The sequence below is a fragment of the Sus scrofa genome, chromosome 15 (genome assembly GCF_000003025.6).
Source record: "Sus scrofa isolate TJ Tabasco breed Duroc chromosome 15, Sscrofa11.1, whole genome shotgun sequence".
NCBI lineage: Eukaryota > Metazoa > Chordata > Mammalia > Artiodactyla > Suidae > Sus > Sus scrofa.
The window spans coordinates 21,365,464-21,379,943 of NC_010457.5; the positions used below are offsets into that span (position 1 = coordinate 21,365,464).

At 40.1% G+C, this 14,480-nt stretch overlaps 1 protein-coding gene across 1 annotated transcript in view; it reads left to right on the forward strand.

Moving 5' to 3' along the window:
- The window catches only part of DPP10 (dipeptidyl peptidase like 10), a 646,290-nt gene continuing 632,046 nt past the window's right edge, over positions 237–14,480 (forward strand). Inside the window, 1 exon segment of the mRNA XM_021075451.1 lies at positions 237–890. Within this exon segment, the coding sequence (XP_020931110.1) occupies positions 819–890 (72 nt within the window). The 5' untranslated portion in view covers positions 237–818.

Here is a 14,480-nt window from a genome sequence, read left to right on the forward strand (position 1 = left end):
CCAAATTAGGAGGCGCAAAGCCTCGGGTGATAATCTGCGTCAACCCCTGGGGTCTCAACTGCGGTCGGTGGCCCAGGTAGAACCCGGGTGGGGCTCTGGACCCCCAGTGCCCCGCTGCCGCTGCCTTCTCGGAGCGCTGGAGCATGCCCAGTGGCAAGCGCCAGAGCCACCGAGGGCTTTGCACACTCACACTCCGCTTCTCCGGGTTTTAGCAGGAGCCCGTGGGGGGCGCGGAGCGGGGGGGCGAGGGAACCCGCCGGAGCCCGGCAGCCTTGGCCGCGCTTGTGAGGAGCTAGCGCCCGGCTCAGGGCTCTCTCCCGCGTTGCGGTTGCTTGGGAGATGCTGGAGCGCAGCGCCCAGCTACTCCACCTGGCGCGCTGAGCTTCTCGCGGGGAGACCCCGGGAGCCGGCTGGGGGAGCCGACTGCGGTAGAATGCGAGCTGGGCTCCTCTGGGGCTGCGAGACAACGCTCCAGAGCGGTCAGGTGCAGCTGGCCCGCAGCTCGTCAGTCCACTAACTTGTCACTTGGTGGTGTCTGGTCTTCAAAGCTCTCCGCGCTTTGGGGTGGTGGGAGGGCGGGGGGAGTGGGGAGTTAGAGCGTCTGCGGTAGCCAAAGCAGGGATCCTGAAAGGGGGAGCCTGCCTGGTTCCTCTCTTCTTCCCCTCCCTATCGCTCCCCTCCCCCACCCCGTCGCTGCCGCTTTCCCTTCCGCTAATTCCGAGAGCGTCGGGCGCCTGTGAAATGCGATCGCTGCCAAGTGACGGTCCCCGAGTCTGAAGTGCCCGCGAGGAAGTGAGCGCCAACGCGGGCCGCCGGCGATGACAGCCATGAAGCAGGAGCAGCAGCCCACCCCGGGGGCCAGGGCGAGCCAGGCGCAGCCGGCGGACCAGGTGAGAGGAGGCTGCTGCGGCCAGGCCCTCCCAGGAAGGGAGGTTCCAGTCCTTGCTCCCCACTACCCCTCCTCCCGGGCTCAGCTCCCACGCCTCCCTTTCCCCACCCTCCCCCCGCCCCAGTTCCAGGCTCTCCTCAGCTCATCCATGGACTCCGCAGGAAGTTAGACCATCTTAGTGCGCTCCGGGGCCAGGCGAGAGGATGCGCAAGGTGGAGAGCCGCGGGGAAGGGGGGAGAGAGGTAAAGGCCCGGGTGGCCCGGGAAGCCCCAGCGGGCGGGCCTCCCAGGGAGGGAGAGGTGGCTGGGGCCAAAGTATGGGGGTCTCTTGGTTCCTATAAAAGCGCGTTGAAGGAATTGCTGCGCTCCTGAAGGCGTCCCCTTGCTGGGTTCGAGCTCTGTCTTCACGTAGCTGAGATGAGTGCTGGTCAAAGCTACCCAAGTCGGCAAATGACCTTTAGGCCGGCAGAGTTTTACCTTTCTTTTCTTCTTTTTCTTCTCTCTCTCTCTCTCTCTTTTTTTTTTTTTTTTTTTTTTTTCCTTTGAAGAGATCGGGACGGGGGCGCAGCAAAATAATGGAAGAGTGTGAAACACGCATCTGTGGTCTGCTTGGAGCAGAGCTTGAAGCAAAAAAGGCATTATTATGGGGAACTGGAAAGATACTGGCTTTAGTGATTTGTTGGGTCCAGTTGTGTTGTGTCTGCAGAGATGAGGTATCCTACGCTGGTTGAGGGTTATTTCAGTCCCTTTTCCCCTTTTTCTGCTCTGGCCACCCCTTTTTTGTTTCGGTCTTTAGGGGTCTGTAGCATAACCGTAGGGTGGATTTTCATCTCGTTTCTGTTCCTGAATTGAGGTGACTAGGGGAGTTTGGTGTCGCTTTTAACCAAAGTTATAGGGTCGGGAGCACAGAGGTTCCCTGGTGAAGGGGAGGGAGGCTGTGATGCGCGGGCTGGAGCTACCTACGGTCACGTTTACATCAGAGTCTGAGACGAGAGGGCTACACTTAGGTCAGCGGATAACTACGAGGCTGGAGGACAGAGGCGCCGGAGTACGGAGATGGTCCCTTTGCCCCCAAGTCCACTGTTGAAGGCTTCCCGACGCATTTCTGGCAGAGACATCTCTAGCTCATTGCCAGAAGTAGGTGCAAACAGCTAGACTCCAGTAGAGGTTTCGTTCTTCGCATATTCTAAGCGTTGAGGAGCTAGTGAAGGAGAAATGTCCAAATCGCTGAGAGTGGCGTGAGGCAAAAGGGGCGATGCCAGGGCTGCTGTTATTAATATTCTAGTCCTGGCCATCTCTCCTGGCTAGTGGCCTCTGTCTTCTCCCCTACGCTACCCTTTTCATTTCCCTCACATATGTTTCACACAGGTGGTGAGGATTACTCAACGCCTTAAAGCCTGTTTACTGAATGAGTGTTGCAGTTTTTTTTTTTTTAAATGTGAAGCAGTTATTTTCTTAAACCATACTCTTTGCTCCCTACTCTGAGATAAGTATGAAAATATTAAAACCTTTGTATTACATGATATCTCCTTTCCTTTTATACCTGCTCCTTCCAGCACAAACCACAAGGTAGCAACTGGTTAGAGATTATAAAAATAATTTCAGGAGAGGAACATGGATTTAACATCCTCTTTCAGGCTGACAGCCCTTAATTTTCATTAACAAGCCGCTGAGCCTCTCCACCACTTCTTAAAATGATGCTACCAATAAGAATGATTAGTCAGGTGAGAGTCCCCACATGAAATCTTTGCTCACTAACCTGTGACACCAGCTGGTTACTTGAGGTGCTGCTAACAGTTCAGTGATGGTGGGGGTGGGAAGGAAGAAGCAGAGAAGAGCACACAGAAACTGAAAATGTATATACATACACACATACATATATATAGAGAGAGAACAAGCTGTATATGCACAGCCAAGCCTTTTGTCAGAACTAATCTGTGCTTAAAATTTGTATGGAGAGAGATTCAGACAGGCATCCCTTTTTCTTGATAGCCTGCATTTTTGTTTATGGCCACTGTGAATAGTCAGGGAGTGGCCATTTGCAGAACTCTTGTTTAATTGAGTCTTTTAAAGTGCCTTTCTGAACATTGACATGATTTTAAAATGTCAATGGTATGCATATTACACTTGAATTAAAATGAAAGAGATTGATTTCTCCAGGGGAAGGAAAGAAAGACTGAAATGTACATGGCAGCATTCCATTGGGGATTTCCCAAGCACTCCCAGAAGATACCTATATGTAGTCTTTTCTTTGTCTAAAGCTAGACAAATAAAATGATAACCAGATGATGTGAACAATTGTGAATGCTTAAACTGTGTCTTCTAAAATTACTGTTTTTATTAATATTGTTAGTCATTGTGATCTAATTCTGCCTTTGTCACACAACTCTCATGTGTTCCTAGATATAATAGCTCCATAGAGACATGACTTATTGTTCAAGTTTCTGTGATATTTCTGAAAACAAAAAATCCACAAATTTAACTAACCATGTAGCTTTATGAAGTCTTACTTGATGGCTAAATAGGGGGCATATTTCAGCAAATCACTTACTAGGTATTGATTTTGTGTGATTTCAATTTTTGAATGTTGCCAGAAAGGTCTTTTGATTTCTGTGGTAGAGATTTCTATGAAACCTCAAAATGCCTTGTCCTGAGGCCATCCAACACCCGTTTCCACTTAAAGCAACGTGGAAGACCCCAGTCTTTCCTCTGGGTGAAATTGTTATGAACCACATGGTTTAATTGTTATTAGAGAGAGCTTGATAGCCCTGTTTCATCTTAGCTACTGCTGTCCTTGGCCCAGGGTGCCTTGACCAGAGGCATCTTTTCACAGGGAGCAGCTGCAACAAGAGTACAGGGACTGCATACTTTTATTAAAGTTCTGAGTCATTGGAGATATTTTAATCATCTTAGTCATCTTGCCGTTAAAGTTTCATTGATTAAATAAATGTTTATGACAGTTATTTTTGTTGTTTTTATAACACTCCACATTTACAAAATGTCTAAAAATAAATGCTTTACTATGGGCAGTAACAGTCATTCCCAGTTAATGCAATCAATATCCCATTTTACATGGAAGGATACAAAATCTTTTTTTTTGTCTTTTTGCCATTTCTAAGGCTGCTCCTGCAGCATATGGAGGTTCCCAGGCCAGGGGTCTAATCAGCGCTGTAGCCCCGGCCTATGCCAGAGCCACAGCAACACTGGATTCGAGCCACATCTGTGACCTACACCACAGCTCACAGCAATGCTGGATCCTTAACCCAGTGAGCAAAGCCAGGGATTGAACCCGAAACCTCATGGTTCCTAGTTGGATTTGTTAACCACTGAGCGAGCCATGATGGGAACTCCCACAAAATCTTGAGTAGCTATTGTAACTTATTATTATGTCTGGAAATCACTTCCTGAATGCTTGCCATATGCCAAATACTGTCCTCTGGGTTGATAAGGAAATATTTAATGCATTTTTCTGTTTGATCCGCAAAGTGACTTTTTGAGGTGGGTCTTGTTGTTATTCTTGTTTTAGAGATGAGAACACAGAGGATTAAAGAAACCAAGCAACTTGTCAACCTTGTCCTTATAAGTGGTGGAAATGAGACATAGCCCTGGTCTATGGCATTTAAGGAAAATAAGCTCATTTAGATCTAAAGCCCCACCATGCAACTTCTACACAATTACAGTTCAGCATTCTCCTGTTGGCATAATGCAGAAGAATTGCAAATATTATATGTGTGTGTGTACAAATTTACCTTGAATATAAAATGAAGAATATTTAAAACTTCAACTATAGTATAAATAATAACTCTTGCAGTTTAGAAGTTAACATCTCATATTTATTGAGATAATATAAAAAGACCGTATATATCCTGATGAATACCTAGGAACTTAAAAAAAATGTTAGTATCTGTCCTTGGTAATGATGAAACTTTCAAGGCTTCTTAAGTACATTTTTATAGTTAGACATGGTTTAAAATGTGACCACTTTTCCACCAGGTGGCACCCTTCTGCTGAGTCCAATGGTAAAAAATATTTCCTAAAATATTTGACAGTCTTCTCAGCTCCGAAATACCAAACCAAACAAGCAAAAATTAAATAAACAAGAAAAAAAAACACCCTTATTTTTATTTTATTTTTTAAGTGTGACTAAAAATTGTATTTTTATAAGCTACTCTTTGGCTACAGAAGCAGCATTAGTTATGTATTAAAAAAACAAAACAAAAATAAAAGCTTATTCTGGTAGAAAACCAGTCTCTTACAGTTCAGCACATAGCAGCCTCTATGGTCAAAATAGTGATTAAATATGTAATTCATGATATGCCTTTTATAAGATATCTATTGTACTTTTGAGTTTTAGGTAATGCTAACATAAAATGTTTCCTTAAAGAAATTAGGATTCGGTATTTTTTATTTCAACTTTGGTCTAGCAAACCTGATTAAAATTTTCAAGTGTATGCTTAGTGAATTATTATAAAAAGTTATTTTTCCATGTTCCCTAATTCATAAACATATCATAGTTTATAAGCTATTGTTTTTAATTTAGAAGCTCAAAAATAGCTTTTAGAAATCATGTTGAAAAACTTTATTTAGTAGGAGACATTACTTCTAAGCATTCAACATAAGATAGTGTCTTATTGGTGGACGAATTCTATATGGTTGTTCTATAAAATATATTTGATATTGGATACAGGTGCTATGTAGAAGCCTTTATAACTTAGGAGATAGTGAACATTTCCTACTTGTCCTTAATTTCTTATTACATATATTTTATGTATATTTTATTGCATATGTAGATTATGACATTTAATCTGTTGAGGTTAGAATGAACCACAAAACATTCCTTGCCTATAAGCTTCTAATCTCCCTGTTTATTTCAAAGACTGAGCCAACTGTACATTTAAGAAAGATTATATAAAAACAAGTTAAAGGAAATTGTGTTATTAAATATTAATGCTGCATTATCTTATGAAGTACATTACATTGGAAACAAAACACAAACCAAATTTCTCCTAGTCTGAGTAAAAATAAAGCTACTTTGATATTTGTCCCTTGAATCATTTATGATTACATAATATTTTAAACTTTTAGCACTTATAGGTATATTTTAAGTTTATTTACGGTGTACTGTGTAGCATACACAAAACTGGAATGTTGCAATTAGGAATTTGAGCTTTTGTGCCATCAACTAGGAGTATTTATTTACTGTTGTCTATGGGCTATGCACTGGAAAGCATAGATTCAAGTTCATAGCTCAGCTGCCATTCGTCACAGTGTGTCTGGGGTAGGAGAACTCATTTTCTTTGTTTCATTTGTGAATGGAGGTGGCTATAGATCCTTTATATGCTTTTCATAAACACTGAATGAAGTCATATATAAAAACTTTTGAAAAATACTTGTCTCCTACCAAGTGCTCTCATTAAATGCATAGTCTGGGGACAGGCACCTGGGGGGTGGGGGAGAAACTTAGAGGATCCCTGAGTCAGCTAGAGCTGGTATATTATTTTAACATTTTGCTGCATATTGCATTGTTTAGTACACATATTTGTCTGATTACTTATGAGCTTGCATGTGCATATAAGTATTTCATAATATAATATAAATATAGTATATACCATTTGCTTAGGCGTAGAGCCTGATTGGGAAGAAATGCAAACTTCAGAATATTTTGTTAATCCTTATTTCCACTCAGTCAAAACTCACTTTACTGTCCTGCTCTGTAAGGGTCCAGGTTGAAAGTAAACATTGGCTAATTTTTGCTAACAGGAGAATTAGCTACTGAATATACATATTGCTCTCAATATAAGGCACTTATATTGTTAATTAGTATGGAGAAAGAGGAAATTTAAAGAAAAGAGAGGTGTGATTTATAGAAATATCTCAGGAGGTGAGGTTTCAGTCAGTGTTGCAGGAGAATGTACATAGCGGTGGAGCCCCCAGAAGCCCAAGGTGGGTGTGTCTACTGTCATTGGGGATGAGACTGAAAGATTCAGTATTGAGCTTGCCATAATTCTAAAGCTTTTTTCACACACATTCTTTACAGCTATTCCTATGCAATATTTAAATACACACAACGTTTTTGATGTTCCAACTATTAATATTCCCTCCATATATTTTCGTATTTGCTGAGTGACCTTGTGTGTTCTAATCAAGTTTATGTGTTACTGAAACATCGTAATAGGGATATACACTAAGACATCCATTAGCTAAGAAAGTGTGGAGCTCTTCCCATCTGAAGACCTGTAGAAGGGCCAAAAAAAAAAAAGCCAAATAAATAATGGAGGGAATGTAAACTCATTCATAAACATGTTTTCATGTAAAGTTAGAAATGTTTTCACCCTCGCCTTGAGAAGTCCTACAGTTCAGTATTGATTATTCCCACCATAATATTGTGTTAAAGTGTGCCCTTGCCTTGATCCTCAAGCTTTTTGGCAATTACCATCTGTTTACTTTTCCCCAGCTCCATAACATCTGTTCTCCAAAGCTTTTATACTGTGTACCTACTACTCCCCTACCTAAGAGACATTAATTATATTAACTGAAGAAAGGCTTGTCATTTCCAGATAGGTGAGGAAGCTGGGAGGGAGGTTCAGTGGAGAGAATGGAACACTTAAGGGAGAACTCTTCTATTGTAGATTCATTTCCATTAAGCTGTTCTAAATCTTCAAAGTTTCAGACATACCCCCTAATCTAATGGTAAATATAACACCCACTTCCAGGCCAAATACAGAAAACTGGCTTGTATTCAAAGCTGATAAAATAAATATTTATTTCAAACTGTTCTGTTCAGTAATTGATGTTAACAGTACTCTTTGTAATGTCCTCTAAATAACAACAATGATTTTCATTTTCTATTCAAGTTTGTCCTCTATGCTTTATTTGAAGATTATTAACACATTAATAATTTTTAAACCAGCTTTCAGATACTATGCTTACACCTTTAACCAGAACAGTGTATTCTCCAATCTATTTCGCAATTGCTAAACGGTTTTCAGATTTAATTATATTTTGGGCAAGAAGGAAACAAGAAGTAAGGTTGAAAACAGAGTCCAGGAGTTCCTGTCATGGCACAGTGGTTAACGAATCCGACTAGGAACCATGAGGTTGCGGGTTCGGTCCCTGGCCTTGCTTAGTGGGTTAACGATCCGGCGTTGCCGTGAGCTGTGGTGTAGGTTGCAGACGCGGCTCGGATCCCGCGTTTCTGTGGCTCTGGTGTAGGCCAGTGGCTACAGCTCCAATTCGACCCCTAGCCTGGGAACCTCCATATGCCGCGGGAGCGGCCCAAGAAATAGCTAAAAAGACAAAAAAAAAGAAAACAGAGTCCAACAGATTTCAGATTGAAGCATTCTCTACCACTTGCTATGCACTGTAGGCCAAATAATTCAGTCCTCTAGCCATTCCTTCATCTTTAAAGGAAAAGGATAGGGAGAACATGGCAGACTATATGAAGGGGCTTGTATATAACATCTGGCCAGTAAGTTTATTCTTTTGCTACTCTGCTTCTGAATCATCTGAGAGGATTATTTCATTCTTTTGCAGGAGTGGTTTTGCATTTACATTAATAAAAATGCTGAATATATATTATATATGTATGTGAATATATATAAATATATGTGTGTGTGCATGCATGTGTATATATACATTACTAAATGTAACACAGCACGTGCACACACCCTTATGATCTAAATATACTGAGTATTTTACAGTTGGTTTGTTATAAAGCATTAGGTAAAAGTTTATAACAGCCTGACTGATTTCTACTATTTTTAGCTGATAACCCGTTTAGGATCTTCTTTGAAGTGCTCATGGTTGAATATTCTCTTTTTCCAGAAGTTTGATTTCTTGAAATGATTGAATTTCCTTAGAAATTCTTTGCATGTGGAAACTGATGATATGTTGAGTTGAAATTTAAGAAAAGTGCATAATTAAAACTAACTTTAAATCTGGAAGAGCCAAGTCAAGCTATCTGTATATTCTCCAGCCATGTTGTATGGTATCTGACTTTAATCTTATTGTAATTTATCATACTTATCGATTTTCTCAGATCAATGCAAAAAGCTATGTATCTGATTACAAGATAGCAAATGAAGAAAAGTGAGGAAACAAGCCATTTTTTATTATCTTTATCCCACCCACCTTTTGAGATCTCAATGAAGATTCAATTTCTTCTTCCATTTGAAAGCCTCTGCTCTAAAAACATAAGTATGACCAATCTGAATTCTGTCATCGAGAACTTGAATGGCAGGCTCTCCTGTGATTTATTTTCAAATAATGGACCAAAGAGACCACTTGAAGTCACATTAATAGTACTTGTACACGGTAGAAGTGAACCTTTCCTGTAATTGGTATGAGAGTTTACTTTTTTGCAAGAGACGTGAAGTAAGAGGAAATTCTGATATGCTTCCATTAACCACATCTCACTTCCAGATTAGGTGAATTAATGAGTTAATGAATGCAAGACATGGACACTTTTTTTTATTTCACATATTTTGAAACAAGTGCTAGAGAGTCTTTTTTTTTAAATATAGCAAATCTTTAAATCAATGTTTCACAAACTTGCATGATTCTTCTCACTGAGACATAGAATCCAAGATTAGGAATAAAGATACCTTTTGAATAGAGATCAAAAATATATCTTTTCACAAAGAGAAATCTGAAATTCATGAAGAATTTCTCAAATGTAAAAATAGGTCATTTGTTTGGCTATGTTAGCATGTAATTTGCATTTCCTGGGATCTATGAACTTAAGAATAGATTTTTCTCTCTACTCCATTTACTTCAGTGATTTTAAGGGAAAAGACTGTACATTTCACTTTGTTTCTTTTTAGAGTACTATAAAACATAAGTGTTTTAAGAAACAAAGTATATTTTGAAGGTATATTCAGTCTCTTCATAAAGTTATTTCTTTTCTCTGACCCTCCAAACCAAGTGCATTTCATTTCTTGACAGTCATGTTGGCAGTGATAGGTGAGAACTGAATCTGGAATTGACATGGAAGAGACTCATCTTTGTTCACATCTATGTAGGTTGCTTGTAATTGCTCTAAATGAGGTTTACCTGATAGTAGTTCCAGAGTGACATTATGGGTGGTTTCTTCCACATCTGCCACTCCTTACAGATGTCTGTCTATTCACAGGGTCAACGCTTCTTGTGTTTCAGGATAGTCACACAATTCCTTTGTCTCCATTTCATCAATGCTATCTTCAAATCCAAATCCAGTTTCTTCTACCTGTCTATATTTCTGAGCTCCAGTCTCTGTCCAAGACTGATTCCTTGATGTCTAAACTACCCTGGTAACCATAGTGACCTTGCTTTTCCAAATCCTTCCTTCAAAAGGCCGTGTAGTCAAAAATGAGGATAACATTTTGAGAAACTGTATTGATCTCATGCCTTTGTTTTCAAATCAGGAGGCAGTCAGTGCAGAGGTGAGTGGCCTGTCTCAGGTCAGATAGTGGGTTAGAATCAGAAGCAATACTTGATTTTGTGTCTTTTTACCAATGACCATTTTTTTTTCATGTGTTGTGCTGCCAGCATCAGCTATTAACAGAACGCCTATGATGGTGTCTTGTTGGCACGCACATACACCTTCCTTAGCACTTGACATCTGAGTAAAATTTGTTTTTTAAATTTACATTCTTAAAAACTTTGAATCAGTAGGCCGACTTGGGAGTTCTCATTGTGGCTCAGTGGAAACGAACCTGACTAGTATCCATGAGGATGTGGGTTTGATCCTTGGCCTCGCTCAGTGAGTTAAGAATCAGGTATTGCCATAAGCTGTGGTGTAGGTTACAGATGCTGCTCAGATCTGGTGTTGCTGTGGCTGTGGTGTAGGCCAGCAGCTGTAGCTCCATTTCGACCCCTAGCCTGGGAACTTCCATATGCCACACCTGTGGCTCTAAAAAGAAAAAAAAAAAAAAAGTCAGACTCACTTGACGTTCCTTGGTTTCACCATTGTGATGTGTTAGTTCTAGGCTTAGACTTTTGGCACCTGGTCACAAAATTTTACAGGATCACATATGCATCATCTCCAAATTGCCATGCAAGAAGTCACCCCAGTGTTGTAAACCCATCCTGAAAGTAAACTGTGAGATACAACGAAATGACAGAATCTCTCACCACACATGAAGCTACTGGCATTCTTAAACTTCTTCCCTTCCCCTCCGCCTGAAAGAATACCTACTGATATTTACACTCAGCTTTTGAAATTATAGTTCAGTGATGAATGGGGAAGTGACTAGATGAGTCCCTTCTTGAGAAAGGAGGGATTGTACTTAGGCATTCTACAAAGCATGAAGGTGACTTTTAGAGCTTTCTTGGGAAGTTAATAGAAACAACGGGCTTCTGATTCACTGGAGTTCTTGGAAGAGAGGGCTGTTTCTAGAAGCTGTGGTAATTTTGTCAGAGTCCCAAGTTCCCATACCAGACTAGGGAAACTTTTATATGCTAAATTAATTCCTTAATTAATAAGAGTTGTGAGTCACATGGAATTCTTTTTAGTGGAAAGAAGTCTGGCTTTCTATTTATTTAATCTCCATTTAAACTGTACTTTCTAGTTTGAGCAAGTTACCCAGTCTCACTTGGAATTTAATACTTCATATGGAAATAGGATGATGCTTAAAGGTATTCTGCAATAGCAGAATTGTTCTAAGGATTAGTGATAAGATGGGTTTATTAACCAGGGGATGTTGAAAGTGGTTGTGCTTTTTGCTATTATTGTTTTTAATGTGTATTGGGTTACTCTACCAGATTGAGGAAAAGGAGTGGGAAATCAAGCTTCACTGGATGTGGAGGTTCCCAGATGTTGGGAATACCAGGTTTAGAGCTTTTCTTCTCTCTTATTTTGACTAAACTGTAGAACACCTTTGATACTGAACTCCTATCTTTTTAATTTTTTTGGCTGTGTTGGTGTCATGTGCAAGTTCCAGGACCAGGGCTTAGACTCTCTCCAGGGGGAGCAACCCCGAGCTGCTGCAGTGGCAATGCCCTTAACCCACTATACCTCATAGGAACTCCGAGCTCTCATTTTTGTTGATGTGGAGATTATATAGATTCAACCTGGCTCCAAAGTCAACATGGATTCAGGATTGGTCAATAAAATATATGTCATACATTTGTTTTTATAATTCTTTTAAGTGCAAGAAAATCAACAAAGTGTGCATTTTGAAGGTGGAGAACTGCATATGCATCTGCCCTTCCTGAATTTGTATTCCCCCACCCTTGCCTCCATTCCATGGTTACATTCCTTCTCATGCTTATGATACTTTCTACATTTGGAGCTCTATTTCGTTCCTATTCATAGCTACAGTCCTTGAGCTGTAAAGGTGAATCCCCAAAAGAAAGAAAAAAAAACCCTAATATAGGATGACAGATGGTGCAAATATTTGGAAATAGGTACATACAATCTAGGATTAGTTGCTTGTGCTCAGAAATGTCAGCCTTATATTGCTTATTGGTCAACAAGGCAATTTTGGTGAAGGGGAAATCCGGAACAAACACATCATCAATTGAAATTGAACGTAACAGGCCCATAATTGTTTTGTAAACTCCAGCATGCAACATTGTAACAAGGAAAAGTGTTTCAGAGAGGTCACAAAGTACTAAGAGGTTATATAGGTGATAAAAAGTTATGTAGATATAACATGAGACTACTACACAGTACCATCTGCTAAATTACATTTAAAGCCAGTTTTTTTTTTTTTTTTTTTTTTTTTAAGGAGAAAATATTCCTTCTATGTATGCTCTAGTTACATATCAAATGACCTGAGCATGGAAAGTAATAGTCAAATTACCATCATAAAATCTGTAGATGGTAATTATTAGTAGCATGTGCTGTATGTTCCTATTTCTGACTCAGAGCAGTTTAAACAATATAATCATTTTCCTTCAGTTTTGTCCTTTTAAGAGATGTTATTCTTTCTTTCTTTCTTTCTTTCTTTCTTTCTTTCTTTCTTTCTTTCTTTCTTTCTTTCTTTCTTTCTTTCTTTCTTCCTTCCTTCCTTCCTTCCTTCCTTCCTTCCTTTCTTTCTTTTCTTTTCTTTTTACGGCTGCACCCGTGGCATATGGAAGTTCCTAGGATAGGGGTCCAGTCGGGGCTACAGCTGCTGGCCTACACCACAGCCACAGCAACACGGGATCCCCGACCCACTGAGCGAGGCCAGGGATTGAACCCACATCCTCATGGATACCCGTCAAATTCCTTTCCACTGTGCCACAAGGGGAATTTCAAGAGATGCTATTCTTTTTTCTTTTTTGTCTTTTTAGGGCCACACCTGCAGCACATGGAGGTTCCCAGGCTAGGGGTCCAATAGGAGCTGTAGTTGTTGGCCTATGCCACAGCCACAGCAACATGGGATCCCTGACCCACTGAGCGAGGCCAGGGATTGAACCTGCATCCTCATGGATACTAGTCAGGTTTGTTAACCACTGAGCCAAGATGTGAACTCCGAGATGTTATTCTTTTGAAAGGATCTTAGAACTAACTATTGTGATTATGCCCCTTGGTTTACTGATAACTGAGAATGATAAAGGCTGACTTGTTCAAGGTCATAGCTATTGATGAATTTAGATACAAGATCAGATTAGAAACCAGAGTTCCTCACTTCTAGGTTGGGCATTGGTAGGAAGCTCACTCAATCATGGGGTCCTAGAAGTCATTTTTCCTTGTCTGGGTTGACATCAGATGAAATAAATATGGGTGAGAATTAAGGTGGGCATGTTCTAGCTGGTTTAAAAATTTTTCTTTTAATTAAAAAATTTTTTTCCAGGCAGTTGTTTTAATAAGATTAGATCTATTATATATTGATCCTATCTGCAAGCATCAAGGAGCAGGTGGTCAGTGTGTAACAGTTGGGTGACGCCTAGATTTCCTGCAGTTTCTCACTTCTCAGACGAAGTGACAGAGAATGGGAAAATGTGCTGTAGATCATATGCGATCTGTAAAACCACACTGATCCATATCAAGTGAAAATCCTGGTTCTTACGTAAATATATAGTGAGCATATGTCAAGGATTTAACTTATTAACAAAGAAACTATCAAGATAGTAAAGCTGGTTTAAAAAGCATTTGAGGAAGAGAGATTTATATAACCAGCCAAAAAAAAAAAAAAAAAGTGACATACAAAGTTAACAAAATTAGATCCCAACCCAGTTAATATCCTATAGGGCATTTTTTTTTTTTTTTTTTTTTTTTTGTCACTCTTGTGGCATATGGAAATCCCTGGCCCAGAGATTGAATCTAAGCCACAGCTGCAACCTGCATCACAGCTGCAAATGCTGAATCCTCAACCCACACTGCTGTCCTGGGATCGAACCTGTACTGCCACAGAGGCAGTGCCAGATCCTTAACCTGCTGCACCGTAGCAGGAACTCCCCCATAAGGCATTTAAACTATAACCTTTGTGGTTATCTTTTATAGCAGACAGATTTTTTTTTCAACTTATCCATTTTCTATAATTAACATCTAATTTTATAGACTTTGGCTCTATGTCAAAAGTAAATGGTATATCTAAGAAAGATACATTCTCTTAAAATTGTATAATTTTTATGTATAATTCTTGCGTCTGATTAGACAATATCCCAGTCTGACATTATAAAAGATG